Source organism: Peromyscus californicus, unplaced genomic scaffold (assembly GCF_007827085.1).
Source record: "Peromyscus californicus insignis strain IS unplaced genomic scaffold, ASM782708v3 Scaffold_5__1_contigs__length_169319896, whole genome shotgun sequence".
Taxonomy (NCBI): domain Eukaryota; kingdom Metazoa; phylum Chordata; class Mammalia; order Rodentia; family Cricetidae; genus Peromyscus; species Peromyscus californicus.
In genome coordinates, this window is record NW_026294573.1 from 32,770,702 (window position 1) to 32,788,004 (window position 17,303).

Genomic DNA, 17,303 nt, shown 5'->3' on the forward strand with positions numbered 1-17,303 from the left:
CAGGCCACCCTCTAGCTCCAATTTGCTAGCTATGTGTCCTTGCACACACCACCTAGCTTTCTAGGCCTCAGTTTCCTTCCATGTAAAATATAGGTGCTAATGGGGGTTTGCTTCTGCTAAAACTGACTGGCTTCTGTAAATGTAAGTTGGCCTCATTCAATCTAGTATGTTTGTAAGTTAAGAAGGCCTTTGGGGCGTGGCTCAGTTGGTAGAGTGCTTGCCTAGCATGCATGAGTTTGCTTCCAAGTGCTGCATAAACTGGATGTGGTGGTGCATGCCTACTGTCATAGCACATGGGAGGTAGAGGCAGGAGGATCAGAAGTTCAAGGTTATCCTTGGCTATATATCAAGTTTCAGGCCAGACTGGACTACATGAGATCCTATCTTCTAAATAAATAAATAAATAAATAAATAAATAAATAAATAAATAAAATAAAAGCCATACTTTTGAAAAGTAGTTTGGAAGCTGAGAAGGATATAGCTTTATGGCAGACCTCTCGAGTTCTATTCCCAATCTTGAAAAAAGAAAAATCGAAAGCTTGTGAACATGTCTGTAGGAAATAGGGGCTCCCCGAAGGTGGCGCTGAGGAGGCTGGGTTAGACCTGCCCAGTGTAGGTTGGAGGTCAAGAATGTCCAAAGGTAGAGAGGCCAGTGGTAAGGGTGTTTCCCCATAGTCCTTGAAGAGGTGCTGTGTGGAGCAGTACAGGGTTGGGTGTCTGCCTTTCTCAGCCTGGGCTGTGGTGGGCAGAGTTCCCTATGGCTGGGTTTTCAGGGCAGTTGGAGAGCAGCCAATGAAGGGTTTACTCCCCTCCTTCCCCTTCCCCCACATCTTCCCACCCCCATGCACTAGTGCAGCCACTCCCCATCTGTCCAGGCACCAACAGCCCCCCCTTTTTTCTATCTCAACACTGTTGACATTTTGAATCTGATGATTCTTTTGCTGTGGCCTACGGCATGCATCTTGGGATGATGGACAGAATTTCTGGCTTCCACCCAGGAGGTACCAGGAGAGCACCTTTACAGAGTGATAACCTACAGTATCCATTGTCAGGTGCCTCCTGGTGGGCAAGATCGCCCCCAGCTGAGGACCACTGCCGTAGTTCCCACACTAAACCCTGGTCCTGGGAAAAGGCAGTCTCTAAAGACAGAGAAAACAGATCCTGATCTTGTTCTTATTTTAGGTGAATCGTTTCTTTCTTTCTGCATCTATAAACTTAGGGGTGGCAGATTCAAGGACCCTACCAGGGGAGGCTTAGAGACCTAAAGGCACCAAACTCTGCAGATGGACCCTGTGTGCTCCTAGGGGCCTAGGAAGAAAAGAGCTGTTTGGTGCTTACCATGTGCCAGGTTTCTTTCCATTTTCTTTGAGCTTTCAGGCTCCAGAGAGGCTGACGTGAGCCTTTTTCTGGTCCCTGCCCAAGGAATTGGAATCCAGGGCTGCTCCAGGGGGAAAACAGTGTCTTCTTGCATTCAAGAGGAGCCAAGACCTTTGACTGGCTGGAAAGTTACAGAATCCCTAAATCAGGCCAGAAGCTCCCTCCACCACCAGGGAATTAGAGCCAGGAAGGGACTTTGTAAGCCCCAGTGCAAGCCTCGGCCTCCTTCCTCTGAGAGCTCTGCCAGGTGCAAGCACAACCTTGTACACGCCAGTAATGGAGGCCACGCTTCCCCAGAACTTCAAGAAGCAATGTGGAGTTCCAGTCCTTGGACCGAAGCGAAAGGACTCCCCAGCCTCCTCTCTCTCGACATTGGAGGAGCAGAGGACAGGGTGGTCCTGCATGGCCTGGGTGGGTGTGGGTGCTTGCCAGCATGAGGAGAGCCCACAGGAATGGGGCTGCAGAGGCAAGTTTGGGAAAGCCACACTCAAACTTCTCTTAGAATCTTTGGGGTGTGTCAAAGAGATCCCAGGATTTCAAAGAACATGATGGATTCCTTCTACTAGCCCCAAGCTTCCAACTTGTGACCTATAACCTCTACCCCTAGGCAGGGACCCACCCCTCAGGTTGGCCCCACATCTGGGCCACCTTTCCCAAGGTGGCCCTGGTTTGGTCCACTCCCCCACCTCACCACACTGGCTCTGCTCTCTACTCCATGCCCTAGGCATGGGGGCCCTGCCTCCCACCTAATACGGAAACCAGATTCTGTTATCTGCTCAGCCCTTGATCTGAAAGACCTCAGGCAGGGGCTAGGACCCCCTCTTCACCTCTGCCTCTTCTCAAGCCTTGTCTGAACCTGGCTGGTGTTTTCCTGCACTATGGCTCTAGACACTGGGTGTGGGAACCTCTGGAGCTGTCGGCCGGGGTTCTCCAGCAGGGGAAATGCTGCAGGGTGTGGGGTGGAGGATGCTTGCTGAGGTCTTACCAACAGCATAGCAGGGTTCTTGAACCTCTTGGACACAGAGTTGCTCTACCAGGTATTGGTTAACCGGGGCCTGTCTGAGGGAAATGGAGGCCGCCTTCTGTTTGTCCTCCAAGGTTTGGGGGAAGTGACGGGGAGCAGGGTGCAGGAAGAGTAGGGAGAACAAGCTTTCTTGCACACACGTGTGTTCACAAGCACACAGGTGAGTAGGCAGAAAGATGAGCCTTCCAGGTGCTCCAAGACCATGTGGGTAGGATGTCAGTCTTAGCAGAACTCGGGCAGGGAAAAACCACAGGAGAACAGGTTACCACACACAAATCCTCACGGAGGGGACCTGTCCCTGCTGTGTCCTGGACATTCAGAGCCTCAGCAGGCCATCATATCACACAGGGCCCCCCGCCCCCCCGCCCCAGCTAACAACACATGGAGATCTGGGATAGAGACCTAAGTTTGCAGCGTTCTGTTTATGCAGTTGCTCCAGGTCTGGACGCCGTGACCTGACCAGTGTGGGATAAGATGGCTCCAGCAGTGGGGGAGGAGGAAGTGTAAATGGACACATGTATACACATTGTGTGTATACACAAGGGTGGCTGTGTACCCGGGTACACGTGTACACACACTTTCGCTTCCACAAAGCCAACCCCTGGGAACAGTGAGGCCCAGAGCCTCGCTCTGTGCCTGACTAGTGAGCGCCTCCTACAGTGTGTCTGTGCCCACAGGGTTTGCCACCTCCACTCTCCGCCCACCTACCTGGGATGGTCCGGGATCCTCTGTCCTCCTGCCTCTCACTTCCTTCCGGTTTCTCTCACTGCTTTCACTCTGACATCTGTCTCCTGTGTGACCCTTATGTGTCTGGGGATGGGGATGGGAAAGAGTGGGAGGTGGGGCTGGGGAAGGGATGTGTCCCCATTGACCTACCTAGCTTCCTGTAGGCATCAGCCCCCCCCCGCCCCCCCTCACCACACCCGATGAAAGAACTGGTGGGAAATCCAGACCCGATCGCTAACCCCTAGATCAGCTAGGTCGGCTTTTGTCCCCACCGGCCTGCTGACCTGCTTCAGCACCAGCTAACTTGACCCTTTCGCTGGCCCGCCATGCCCCGCCAGCAGCCGGATGGGCATCAAAGACCGCATCCGAATGAGCAGCTCCCAGAAGCGGGCAGGCCCCTCCAAGCAGCACCTGGCACCTCCACCAATACCCACCTCTCCAAGCAGTGAGCAGGTGGGTGAGACGTCCAGCCCCAGCAAGGTGCAGAAGAGTTGGAGCTTCAATGACCGCACCCGCTTCCGGGCCTCTCTAAGACTCAAGCCTCGCAGCTCTGCTGAGGGTAAGCCCCAGAGGTCAAGTGTATCTGCTGGAGGTGGCGGGGGGGGGGGGGGGGGGGGGGGGGGGGGGGGGAGGGGGGTCGGGGGAGGGAGGCGGGGGGGCTGGCTCAGGTCATCTGCTCTAGAAAACCGGCATCAGAACTTCCTCTTCGCTGTAACCCAGTCTCCAGACTGTAGGATAATCAAATGAGAATCTAGAGGGGGCTTTTGGCAGACAGAGCACAGGATTGGAACCAGGCTTCCAAGAATTGATTACTGGCTCTGTTAATTTTTTTTAAATTAAATTATATTTTACTTATTTATGGTGTGTATGTGTCCGTGTCTGTGTGAGTGGAAGTCAGGGGACAACCTGTGGGAGTTGGCTCCCTCCTACATGGATCCTCGGGATCAAACTTGGTCATCAGCCTGCATGCCAATCACTCTTCTCCACTGAGCCATCTCACTGGCCCTTCGTCCCTTGTTTTAGATAAGTGACCACATCACTCTGGGTCCCACTTTCCCCATCTGTAAAATGGAGGCAATAGCAGTATCTATTTCAGAGAAAGATTCTGAGGCGTAAGTGAGGTGATCCTCGGAAGTCGAACAGGAGAGTGGAATTCATAGTAAGTGCCCAGCAGCAGCCCGCTCTCGAGGCACTTTGGAAGGATTCATAACCCCGTGTGCAGCTGCCCACTGGACAGTGTCCATTGCTTCTCTTAGCTACTCCGTTTTTCCTCCATCCTGTCAACATGGAAACTGAGACTCTCAGCATGTGAGTGGGAGAGCAAGGCTGGCCAAAAGTGCTGTCTGCTGTCATCTGCACCAGCCCGGCCTGATGCCGCTGTGGCTGGGGGTCTGGCAGGGGCCATTTCTCCACTGTTAGAGGAAGATGGTCCCTTTGGGATCTAGCTTTCACTGGGACTTAGGCAAGAGGCTGCTCTGTTCTATGCCTCAGTGTCCTCTTCTGGAAAATGGGAAGGATATATGGGGTCTCCTGACAGACTCCTTGCCCCTGCTGAATGTACTGTAGGCTCTTGGTACAGAAAGAAAGGGTAAATAGATCCAATGGCAGATGAAGACAGGAAGCTATGGAGGATGAGGACAGAAAGTTATGGGGGATGAGGACAGGAAGTTATGGAGGATGAGGACAGGAAGTTATGGAGGATGAGCACAGGAAGTTATGGAGGATGAGCACAGGAAGCTATGGAGGATGAGGACAGGAAGCTATGGAGGATGAGGACAGGAAGTTATGGAGGATGAGGACAGGAAGTTATGGAGGATGAGCACAGGAAATTATGGAGGATGAGCACAGGAAGCTATGGAGGATGAGGACAGGAAGCTATGGAGGATGAGGACAGGAAGTTATGGAAGATGAGGACAGGAAGTTATGGAGGATGAGCACAGGAAGCTATGAAGGATGAGGACAGGAAGCTATGAAGGATGAGGACAGGAAGCTATGGAGGATGAGGACAGGAAGTTATGGAGGATGAGAACAGGAAGTTATGGAGGATGAGCACAGGAAGTTATGGGGGATGAGGCCAGGATGCTCCTGTTGTTCTTGGAAGGAGAGATCAGCTCAAAGCCTCTGCCTGTGCTGTGCCAAGATGCTGAGGACTGAGGACTCAGCCTTTTCCTGGAAAATTACTTAACACCACAAACCAGTGGTTCTTTGGGAGGCCCTGACCCATGGAAGCCTGCCTACACAAGAAGGTGCCTGGGGTCACCTTCCTCCTGTGTGGTGAGGAAAGTACACCCTCCTGAAGCACAGGGTACCAGCCTCTGAGAAGCTGTTTTCCCATCCTCGCTTTAAGGGCCTTTCTTGTAGCAGATATTGGCAGGGGCACTAGCTGGAGTTCCCACCCTCCCAACCCCCCTCACGCCCAATCGGAAGAGAAGACCATACAAGACCCTATAAAGAGTATCAAATAAATGCCTTTTCCTTGGGGCTCCCGGCCCTGCAAGAAGTAACACATAGCATGTCCTCCAAGGCTGTGTGCATCACCTTTGTCCCAGGCTAGACCATATGTCCTCTAAAGCAGCCACCTGTCACCAGGCAGATGTCTGCCCTGCCCAGCACTAGAAGAGGCAAAAGGACATGTAACACAGAGCGATGAGAGCCACCAGCCAAGAAGGCAGGAACCTGGTCTGCCTTGAGCCTCAGGAAGGTTCTGGACCCTTTCTACATCTCTGTCCTCTTATTGGCACTGCTAATGGAAATGGGGACTGGGAGAGCCTTCTTCTACTACCCCTTGGCCCTCATGTTCCATTCCTGTCTTTCCAGAGGGCCCCTCGGAGGAAGTAGCCGAGGAGAAGAGCTACCAGTGTGAGCTCACGGTGGATGACGTCATGCCTGCTGTGAAGACGGTCATCCGTTCTGTCAGGTGAGGCTGAAGCCCAAGGTGAGCAGCTCTCCCACCTGCTACCCGTCACTGCTCCCCATCTGGGCCTGTCCTCATGGCCAGGCCTGGCACAGCTCCCGGGGTGCCAGCTGCTACCTGCCTGGAGTGCAGGAGGTGTGGGCAGGGAGCATATGGCTTCCGGCACCGTTTGCTCCTACACAACACACAACGTGTCCAGAGGGCCTGGCTCTGGTGGCCAGTGGCACAGCTGCCCATCAGAGTCTCTGTCCTCACACACACCATGTCCTCCCCGTCATCCCAGCTCAGCCTCTCTGATTCTCTTTCCCCGCTCTCCTTCTCCAACCATATGGCAGCCTCTTTCCTTCTCTCCCCAGAGCAGTGACAGAGACCTCTGACAGGCTCTACCTATTCTACACATGTTTTCTACACACAAGGACCAAGCTCCTTTTGTCTCTATTTCGCAAACTTTCTCCCTGGGTGTCTTGGCCTCTCTGTTGCTCCTAGGACATCCTCAAGAGCAATACTCGTCAGACCACAGGTCGAGAACTCAGTGATACTGCCAGTGTGTCATGGCAGCATTTAAAAACAAAACAAAACAAAAAAAACCCTGAAGCTGGGCATAGTGGCACAGTTCTGTGTTCCTAACACTTGGGAGGTAGAAGAAGGAGGCTTGGGAATTCAAGGTCATCCTTGGCTACATCGACAGTTTGAGGCTATCCTGGACTGCAGGAGCTCCTGCTTCAAAAATCAAATAAAAAGAAAAAAATATGAGACTGAATGTCTCATACTCAGGGTGATAATGCTTATGAAATTTGTATTGCAATCTCTGTGTGTATGCCTACTAGTTTGCAGGGTAAGATGTGTTCTTTACATAAGTCTTGGTCAAACAGTTTGAAAGCCATGATATATTGGCTGCTGTGATAATTCAGTAGGGACTGGTCTCCTGTGTCCTGTAGCCATTGCCCAGTGTGGATCTGGCCCCAGCTTCCTGGCGAGGAGTCCTGGCTAGGTCTCATTCCTAGCCTGCAGCTGGGCTCCGGAGGCCACTGAAGCTCAGCTCCCTTGACCTGTGCCCTGGCTCATGTACCAGCCTACCCACAGCCTCTTCTTGTATTCCTTTTCAGATCAGCCAGCTGGGTCCCCCTCCCCACTCAGAGTCAGGCCTTTCCTCACCTCTTTCCATACATCCTGTTTCTCCCTTTCTGTGACCACCATCTTGGACACGGTATCTGAGCTATGAGGGCCAGGCTGGCTCTCCTTGGCACCCTCACAGCACCCCCCCCACACACACACACCCAGAATGCCCCCAAACTGTTCCCCTGCCCACCTCCCCGAGTCAGGCAGTTGATGATACCACTGCCTACCCTGTCTCCAGCCATAGGAGTCAACTTAGATTTGCACTCAGAAGTCTCTTGTCCGACCTCTGGGTTGCTCAAATCTGTCTCCTCCCAGCTCTGGCTCATCCTGAGAACTGGTCTTCGTGCCTAGAACACGGAGCACCCCGACACATTCTCTCCAGAAGTTAGCAGAGCTAGCATGTTGAGGCAGACTGATGACTCCTCCCCAGACCAGTGCCTTCTCCATCCAGCCCCTTCCTTACAGCTAGTCCTGTGCCAGGCTCCCCTGCCTGTTTCTGGGAAGCTCCTTTCTTCAGAGCAGGAGCGGCTTTCTTGCCCCTGGCTGGAAAACACCACTCAAGGCTCTGCCTGCTGAGGCCCTCCCTTCCCATGGCTCCGAGCTCTCCTTTCCTATTCTTTGAACCTGGCTCTAGTCTCCCCCAACTGCCTGCACCCTCCCAGCTTCCCACCCTAGACTTAGGCTTTCTGTAGCCAGTGATCGAATCTTCCTTTGGGTGTCCAAAACCCTGCACACAATTGCCAAGTATGTGTAGAGTGAATGCAACGTTTCTTTCCTAAGCCAACAGCAGCAGTTGGTGTTCTAGAGGCTCCATGTCCCACTGAGCTGAGAGACAATGGGTCCATTCCCTGCCTCCTCTGTTAATGAGGCTGTAGAGGCAGGCATATGAGAAAACACCAAGCCAGCCTGTGGGTGTTCAGGGCAAAGGGGAACCTGGTAGTTAGGTCCCCTCCTTAGTCTGGGGACCCAGCAGAGGTTGTTTGGAGTGGTCCAAGCAGATGACCTGGATCTGGACAAAGGGGCAGAGAAGGGATTGGAAAAGAGTCCCCTACTAGAACAAGAGCAACTGCCAGAGATCCCCCTCCTCTAACAGGATTCTGAAGTTCCTGGTAGCCAAAAGGAAATTCAAGGAGACACTGCGGCCATATGATGTGAAGGATGTTATCGAGCAATACTCTGCAGGGCATCTGGACATGCTGGGGCGGATCAAGAGCCTGCAAGCTCGGTGGGTATGCAGACTTTGAGAAGGAAGTGGGAGGGAGTTGAGGGCCCCAGCCCAGGTGAGCTGTCTGTGCTCTCTAAGGGTACTGCCCAGGTGGGCAAGGGCCTCTAGGAGGCTTACTGTCCTACATCTGTAATCTCAGCACTGGGGAGACACAGGCGGTAAGACCACGAGTTCTAGGCTAGCCTGGGCTATGAGATGTTGCTTCAAAAGAACAAAGAAATCAGAAATCAAATCCAAACCAAAAGATCCCTGGCTCGCAGTTTCCAGGCTGCTTGGAAGCTGAAAAACAAAACAACCTCAGTTATAGTTCTCTGGATGAGTCCAGTCCATATTCATGCCTTGACAGCTTCCTTAGAAGGCCTGTCTCCAGGTCTGGAAGTAACTGACCCACAGTAACCACTGACTTCCCGTCTCCCAAGTAGCAAGGTGAAGCAAGTTACATTTCGATTCTTGCCTCTAGAATCCTGCATGTCCCCTAGGTCAAGGATCAAGGAAGAACTTTTATATCAAGTCCCAAACTGCCTAGAGCTTTCTTTTCTCGTGTGCCCTATTTTCTCACTGTATGCTCATTCATTAACTCAAAAAATAACATTTGAGGTGGGGCATGGTGGTGCATATCTTTAATCCCAGCGCTGGAGAGGCAGAAGCAGGTGGATCTCTGTAAGTCTGAGGCCCACCTGGTCTACAGAGAGCGTTCCAGGTCAGCCAGGGCAACATAGGGGGGCCCAGTCTCAACAACGACCGAAGTATTGGGGGGAGGGGTGCTAGAGGCAGGAGGATCAGTGGTCCAACCTTGGCTATTTAGAGAGGTCAAAGCCAGCCTGGGTCACAAGAGACCCTGTCTAAAAGGGGGGGGGGGAGAACAAATAAAGGATTGTGGGAAGAAAGAGTGATCAGATGTGACCTCTGCTGCTGTTGGGTCAAGTAAATAAGGACTGAGTTGATCACTGGATTTAGCAACATGGAGTTCACTTGGGGGAGGGGAAGTCTGACTAGAGAGGCTTCAGAGTGAAAACAGGGCTGTGGGCAGAGGGTCAAGATAACACTTGCATTGCTGTGAACTAGCGAGTGAGCGCAGAAGAGGGTGGGATCGGCTCTGGCCTTGTCCACCTTCCAACATTCCCTTTCCCAGCCCGTCATTTCTCACCTCGGAGGCTCTGCTTGTTATTTGGAGAATTCTCAAAGCAGGGACTGGTGTCTCCCAGGCTCAGCTTCCCTTGGGCAGGGAAGTGGCCTCTTCCCGCCCTAACTTCGGTCTGTCTTCCCGGTCAGCGCCAACCAAGGGTTCTCCTGGAAGGGAGATGCAGTGCGACTCAGTCTCTTGGATAGTTTATTTTTCCCTCCACAGGGTAGACCAAATTGTGGGTCGAGGGCCTGGGGACCGCAAGACTAGGGAGAAGGGCGATAAGGGGCCTTCGGACACGGAGGCAGTGGATGAAATCAGCATGATGGGGCGCGTAGTCAAGGTGGAGAAGCAGGTGAGTGTAGGAAGGAAACTTCCACCCGATGGCTGAAATAGCTGTACAGCACGGCTGCAGTGCCGAGCCTTGGCCCCTGGGGGCCCTAGCAGGGCCCACATGCTGAGTTCTGCTCCGCCAAGCTCCATCTCACAAACAAGCCCGGCTCCAAGAAAGCCCACTCACCCCCATTCCTGAAGGATCCCCAAGGCGTAAGCCGGTCCTAACCACGCCTCCTACCTGGCGTCCTAATCGTTTCCAAGCCCCGCCTCCTACATACGCCCCGCCCCCGAGCTCCGGCCCCGCCCCGTCCAGACCCATCCCTTCCCCAGCGGCGCGCCGCCCTCGGGTCCGACACCCCCTCTAGCCTCGCCCCTCCCCGCCCCCCCAGGTGCAGTCCATCGAGCACAAGCTGGATCTGCTGCTGGGCTTCTACTCGCGCTGCCTGCGCTCTGGCACCTCGGCCAGCCTGGGTACCGTGCAAGTGCCGCTCTTTGACCCGGACATCACCTCGGACTACCACAGCCCTGTAGACCACGAGGACATCTCCGTCTCGGCACAGACCCTCAGCATCTCTCGCTCAGTCAGCACCAACATGGACTGAAGGGCTTCTCAGGGGCTGGGCAGCCTTCGGTCTGCCCCTCGGACTCACTCCGAGGCCTCACCCCTCTTACTTGAACTCGCTCCCTGGCAGGGAGAGAGGCCATACACAGTATTGAGCTGTCTGGGTGGGCGAGATACCCGATGCCAGGTACCAGCGCCCCAGGAGCACGAAATGCCAGGCCACGTGGTGAGCCGCAGCGGTGGCTGCCCAGAGGCCTCTGGACACTCCCGGACCCTGCCGGCTCCACTAAGGTTCAATATGACCCTCCTGGCAGGGGCTCTGTCCCGGGAATGGGAGCAGGGCGCTGGGGCCCTGGTCCCTGAACCAGCTTCTAGCTATGCAAGGTGAGGTCTCCAGGCCCGCCCTTCCAGGCAGAGCAGGGAAGCCCTCCTGCCAAGCCCTGCCCCACTCGGGGATGGGCCCAAGGTGCCCCCACAGGTGCCCACAAAGCACAGGACTCTGCCATAAGGTAGATGGGCACCATATATGCAAACTATGTTAAATATGCAACTTTGGGGACCCCCATGGGGTTCCTCTGCCTCTCCCCCACTGGGAGATGGGCCCCAGCAGTAGCTGGTCTCAGGCTGCTTGGCCATACCCAACCTCCATTCTTTGGCTTATCATCCACCTCCACCCAGCATGGGGCCTAAACTTCCCTGTCCTCTCCCAAGGACGGTGCCTGGGCCTTTCTGCTCTTTTGCAGGTGTCACCCAGGGGCTCCCTCTTGCTGCTGGATGTCCTACTGGTCCTCCAGACAGTTTTGACAGCACAAATTCTTGTATTTTCCCCAAACCTACCAGTCAGTGGCCCACCACCAGGAACACAAGCATGGCCCTTTTATTTCTCCATCCGAACGCCTCACACAGTGACACACACGACCACACACACCTGGAGGCGTGAGCACAAAGCCACTTGGTCTCCTGGGCAGGAAAGGGAGCATCCACAGGTCTCCCCAGGCCCAGCCTCAGAGTTTTACCTTGCTCCCCGACAGGAGTCCCCTGGCTGCCCTGAGGACTGCGTTGGCGTCCCCACAGCATAACCCAGGCCTAGGCCTCCAGATCTTGCACACCACTGGAGAGGACCCAGGCACGCACGCCCTCTTCCTAGTCCCAGAGAGAACACACTATCCAGTGCTATACCAAGTGCAACTGGCTCTCGCCTGCACCGGCCCCTGCCCCACCATCTCACTCCAACCGGCAGCGCTGCATATCGGCACAAACACCCAAACACGGCAGGCCTCCGCACCAGCTTTGGATTCCCGCCCTTTTGTTCCTCTTCTGCGAGGCCCGTGCAGGTGGCAAGGGAGTTAGGCGTGGTGGACCAATGATGACACTCTGGGGGGTGCTTGGGAACAAGGGGCTGAGGCCCAACTATCTGCATCTCATACTGGGACCTGCATGTACCAGTGCCAGGGCTTGGGTTGAATCTTGCTCAGCCCAGTCTCTGCCCTACCATCTGCATGTACCATCATGCCCTGGATGGAGCCCACCCTGGCTCGTCTCACATTGCACCGTCCCCAGAGAACCACTCCACCCCCCTCAGAGACAGCTGCCGAGAGGGGCTGGAGAATAAGATTACCCTGTGACCAAAGGAGACATGGGAAGAAGCCCCTCCCTCCTTCCACAATCAAGGTTCCCCCACCAACCCAGTTCTCAGATGTGCAAGTACCTCACTTTGTTAACTTATTAACTTATTGGTTTCATTAAAGTTTTCAGTAGGAAGTAATGGGTCCTGGTTGCGCTCGGTGGCTGAGGGCTGGGGCTCCTGATTTGATGGTAGAAATGAGATTTGGAATTATTGTAAACCATACAGGCCCAACTCTATACGGCCCAAGGAAAAAGAAAAGACACATTGTCCCGGATAACTGAAGCGTCTAGGGGAATAGATTTGACTTCACAGACAGGTAAATCTAGGTGCTGGAACACTTGCTAATCCCTCTGCTCGGCCCTCCTCACAGCCCATTGGACCTCTTGTGAGGACCAGTGAGAAGTGGATACTACTTTCCTGGTGGTTTGTCCTGTCAGGAAACCAGAAACAATGGTAGGGGACTTTTGTTTGTGGGGGGTTGTTTGTTTGTTTGTTTTTGAGACAGAGTCTCAGCATATCTCAGCCTTATGGCAGATAGTAGATTTTTCTCTTTGACTTCCAATAATTTACATAATTCATTTTGCTCATTTACGCACAGAAGCACGGGTAATGAGGGGGAAAAGAATGTGACTGTTTGTACATTTAGAATCAGGACACAGCCAGTGCACCCCGCCCTTTACTTTTTCAGACAGGGTATGTAGCCCAGGCTGGCCTCAAACATGCATTCGACACTACTCCCAGCACACACGGCCTTTTGTTCGGTTGGCTCTGGGAAGAGAAAGGAACCATTCATTGGAAGCGTTCTCTTCTAGCATCACTTCAACTTCTAGGGAAGTTTAGGTTGGACACCTAGGGCTCCTTAGCCATGGGATTCCCCCGGGGCGGGGGCATGATAAGCAGTTAACATTTCAAGTTATTGTCAATATTTCATAATGATTCTCCAAAAGGGCTCAGTGGTAGGAAAGTCATGTCCTTCTCCTTCTTCACAGAAGCAAAGGTCTCAATAAACTTAAGCCACCTGGGAAGCACCACCCTGGCATTTATGGATCTTACCAAATGATACTAAGCACCCAGAGAGCTTCCTTTGGTCTATACCAGCTAATCTCTAATTGTCAGAGTGACCCAGGTGACCTTCCAAACTCACGTCAGACCCAGAATGGTACTTATTCCACAAGGAGGATTTACAATGGAGAGCTGTGCTGCAGGCAGAGCAACACAGAAAGAACAGAAAACCCAGGGTTACCTAGAGAAAGTTGTGGGACACAGCAACCCTTCCTGGAACAGCAAAAATGTAGGAAGCCATTGGGACCATTGAAACTCACAAGCTTGGTACTGGCGATGTGGCCCAGTGGTTGAGCGCTTGCTTGGCATGTTCTAAGTCCTGGTTCAGTCCCTAGCACTAAGAGAGAGAGAGAGAGAGGGAGAGAGAGAGAGAGAGAGAGAGAGAGAGAGAGAGAGAGAGAGAGAGAGAGAGAGAGGCAGAGAGAGGACAAGTTTTGGAGTTTGGAGATATGTAAAGGAAGTTCTGGTAGGGACACAGGGAGGCCTGCCTAGGCATGCACGTCGACCACAGAGTCTTGTGGGAAAGAAAGTAAAAAACGTCTCTACATCTGCCTTCTGATCTTTCCCTGCTATTCCTTTTTTTAAAGTCATAGTGTCACAGAAGCTCTTGGAATCTAAGGATGACAACAGACCCCCCCTGAACAGTCAATAATGGTACACATCAACCCACACGTATCAGACAGCCATATGACTGTCTACCACCAAATAAGACAAAACTATGCTTCACACAAACAAGATCCTTCTAACTCTCTCCCTGAAAAAGAAGACACAAAGTCCCGCAGCCTTTTAAAAACTATTTATTTATTTGTTTTATTTTATTTATTATTTTTACCTACGTGTATGTGCCTGTCTCTGTGTGGGTGTGTGCATGTGAATGCCCCTTGGAGGGTAGAAACTCCAGATCCCCCTGGAGCTGGCGCTGAACCTGGGTCCTTTGGAAGAGCAGTGTACACTGGTAACGACTGAGCCATCTCTCCAGCTCCCAAACCTCAGTCTAACAAAATCGTCCATCTCCAGGAACTAGCCAGCCAACCTTATTGGGATGGTGTTAGCTGTTCTGATTCAGTGGCAACCCTAGTGCAACCAAACACAGACCTCACACTACGATCTTTTAGAAGACTGTTCACAAAGGGACCACCCTTGCTCCAAAGGGAAAAAGAACTTATTCTGAGCCAAGTATGAGTGACCCTGGTTCAGGGATACAAATTCAGGTTGCCCTGAGTGACATCTTTATTGTGGAAGTGGTTACATGAACTTTTATAGTCATAGACCAAAAGACAGTCATAAATCAATGTGTTTGCCAGATCCATCGCTAGGGACAAGCAGGTGGATGGGATACAGCGAAGCAGTGGGGACGTCTTTGCAGAGATGTCAGATCTGATCTGATGTCATTCTTAACTTTTGAGTTGGTGGAAGCTACTTAGAGGTGATAGTTTCCAATTTTTTTTTTTTTTTTTTTTTTTTTTTTTTTTTGAGACAGGGTTTCTCTGTGTGACTTTGCGCCTTTTCTGGAACTCGCTTTGTAGTCCAGGCTGGCCTCGAACTCACAGAGATCCGCCTGCCTCTGCCTCCCGAGTGCTGGGATTAAAGGCGTGCGCCACCATCGCCCCGCCCTAGTTTCCAAAATTTTTACCTAATAGCCACAACTTTCTTTTTCTTTCTTCTTCTTCCTCTCTCAATCTCCCTCTTCCCACTCCCTCTCCATTCTCCTCTGCCTCTCCTCCTCCCTCTTCCTGTCCCCTCCCTCTCCCTCCCCTTCTTTCTTCCTCAAGCCCTCCCCCGCCCCCACTTCTATCCCCAGGGTTTCATGTATCCCAGGCTGGTCTCAAACTCATAGCTAAGAATGACCTTGACTTTTCTGATCCTCGTATCACTACTTCCCAGGATGCACCACTACACTCAGTTTATAAGGTACCTAAGGTTTTCATGTATGGTCGATAAGTACTCTGCCAATGGAATTAGTCCCCAGCCCAGAGGGCAGCAACTGTATCAGTTATTTTTCTCATCCTTTTAACTACAGCTGCCAGAACAACTTAACAGAGGAGAGGAAAAAAAAAAAGAAAGAAGAAGAAGAAGAAGAAGAATGGCGTATGGTTTCACACAGTGTAGTCTGTCCTGGTAGGGAAGACTTGGCTGAGTTCACGGCTTCCGGAGCATGTGTTTTTTTTTTTTTTTTTTTTTATATCTTGTCGGAGCAGTAACCAAAGACCTCAGGCTGGAAGCTGAGTTCTTATGACTTACAGCTTCTAACTCTCAAGCCCTGGTTCTGTGGCCGTGTGCATCTGCAGCTAGGCTCCATGTCCAAAAGGTTCCACAACCCCGCTCCCAAACAGCGCCACCTTCTGGACCAAGTATTCAGACATACAAGCCTGTGCAGGGCATTTACATTCAAAGCGTAACAGTGATAAATGGCGATTAGATTAAGCGGACTAAAGATAGTACGAGATAATTGTGGCTCTTGGTCTGCAGCATTCCAAACTCCACAATCAGGGTTCTAGTCAGTCAGTCTGCAGAGTCTTCAACACAGATGTGGCTTTTAAAGGGAACTTTAGTTCATGGAATAGGAAAGGGGGGCAGGAATAAATTAATGCCATTGAAAAATGAAACAAAAAAATTAATGCCACAGCATCCCAAGCAAAGAAAATAACATGAATAGCTGTTATAGACTTTTTTCTTTTTTTTGGTGGTAACTGGTCTTTCATAGAGACATGTTTCTTTATGCAAACTATGCCATAGCTGGTATATAATTCATTAATCTTTACCTCCCCCCCCAATCCTTTTTTTTGTCCTCTGCCAATCTCTCCATTGGTTAGGGGTTGATGACTTTTTTTAAAGTTTATTTTTATTTCCTGTATTGCCCCTGTGTGCACCTATGTACCACACACATGTCTGGAGCCCACAGAGGCCAGAAGAGGGTACTGGATTCTCTGGAACTGGAGTTACAGATGGTTGTGAACCATCATGTGGGTGCTGGGAACCAGGTCCTCTGCAAGGGCAGTCAGTGCTCTTAACCACTGAGCCATCATCTCCAGCCCCTGGTTAGGGTTCTCTATGTGATAAAGTGACCTAAATTATCTCTGAAGGGTCTGAATCCTTAGTGGTCCTGCATGGTTTGGGTGTCATAGCTTTTCATTAACTTTTATTGTTGTCTATGGAAGTAAAGTAATCATGGTGGGTTGGCTTCAGGATCTACTCTAGAGACTAAAACTGTGGAAATTTAATTTTCATTATAAAAGAGTATAGCCTGACTTACACACATCCTCCTGCATGCTTTAAATCACCTCTACCCTATAATTCCCAAATACAGTGTAAATGTTATCTGAAATAGTTGCTATACCGTATTGTTCATGGAGTGATAATGAGAGGAAAGCCTGTACATAGCCAGTATAAATGCAATATCTAGCTACTTGTCATCTATCTATCTATCTATCTATCTATCTATCTATCTATCTATCTATCATCTGTCTTTGATACCCATCTACTCTATGTATCTGTAGACAACCACCTACATACCTACCATCTATTTATCAACCAGTTATCTATTTATCATCTATCCATCCACCTATCTATCTACTTGTCATCTGTCTCCACCGTTGGTTGGAATTATGGATGCAGAACGCACAGATACAGAGGACAGAGGACTGACTGTCAGAGGGGCCTTAGTGCATCCCCTGGATTCCAGACGTAGCCTGCCTTGCCCTGATGTGTAGCCCCTCAGCTTACCCTTGTAGGGAGCAGGCCATGCAGCCAGGACATTAACTCTTCCTTTGATTGCTGGTTATGTGGCATGAGGAAGTCAAATGACATGAAAACTCATCCCTTCCCTTGAAGATGAAAACTTCCCGTGTGGCAGGGGCCAATGTTATAGGAGCCAAATGGAGAAGCTTGGTAAATAGGTATAGTAGATTGAATAATGGCACCAAATGGAGGAACTTCTAATCTGTGTAGCTGTCACCGAATAAGGAAAAGGGTGGGAGGGGGTATTAATAAAGTTTTTTGGTTTGTTCAGCACCCGCTCCCCACCCCCCTCAGTCTCACTATGTAGCCCAGGGTGGTCTCAGAACTCTTTAAAGCTTTTAGAAAATAAAACATTTATTCATGTGTGTGTGTGCAAGGATGCACACACCCCATCCACAGCATGCATGTGAAAGTCAGAAGATAAATTACAGTAGTCACTTCTCTCCTTCCGCCATGGGGATTGAACTCCC

General features: G+C 51.4%; 1 protein-coding gene across 1 annotated transcript in view; it reads left to right on the forward strand.

Moving 5' to 3' along the window:
* Kcnq4 (potassium voltage-gated channel subfamily Q member 4) overlaps nt 1-12,161 on the forward strand; it is a 50,849-nt gene extending 38,688 nt beyond the window's left edge. The window contains exons 10-14 of the mRNA XM_052717838.1: nt 3,466-3,686; nt 5,945-6,044; nt 8,254-8,385; nt 9,734-9,863; nt 10,234-12,161. Of these exons, the coding sequence (XP_052573798.1) occupies nt 3,466-3,686; nt 5,945-6,044; nt 8,254-8,385; nt 9,734-9,863; nt 10,234-10,446 (796 nt within the window). The 3' untranslated portion in view covers nt 10,447-12,161. The remainder of the gene's footprint in view (nt 1-3,465; nt 3,687-5,944; nt 6,045-8,253; nt 8,386-9,733; nt 9,864-10,233) is intronic.
* The last annotated feature ends 5,142 nt before the right edge of the window (nt 12,162-17,303 follow it).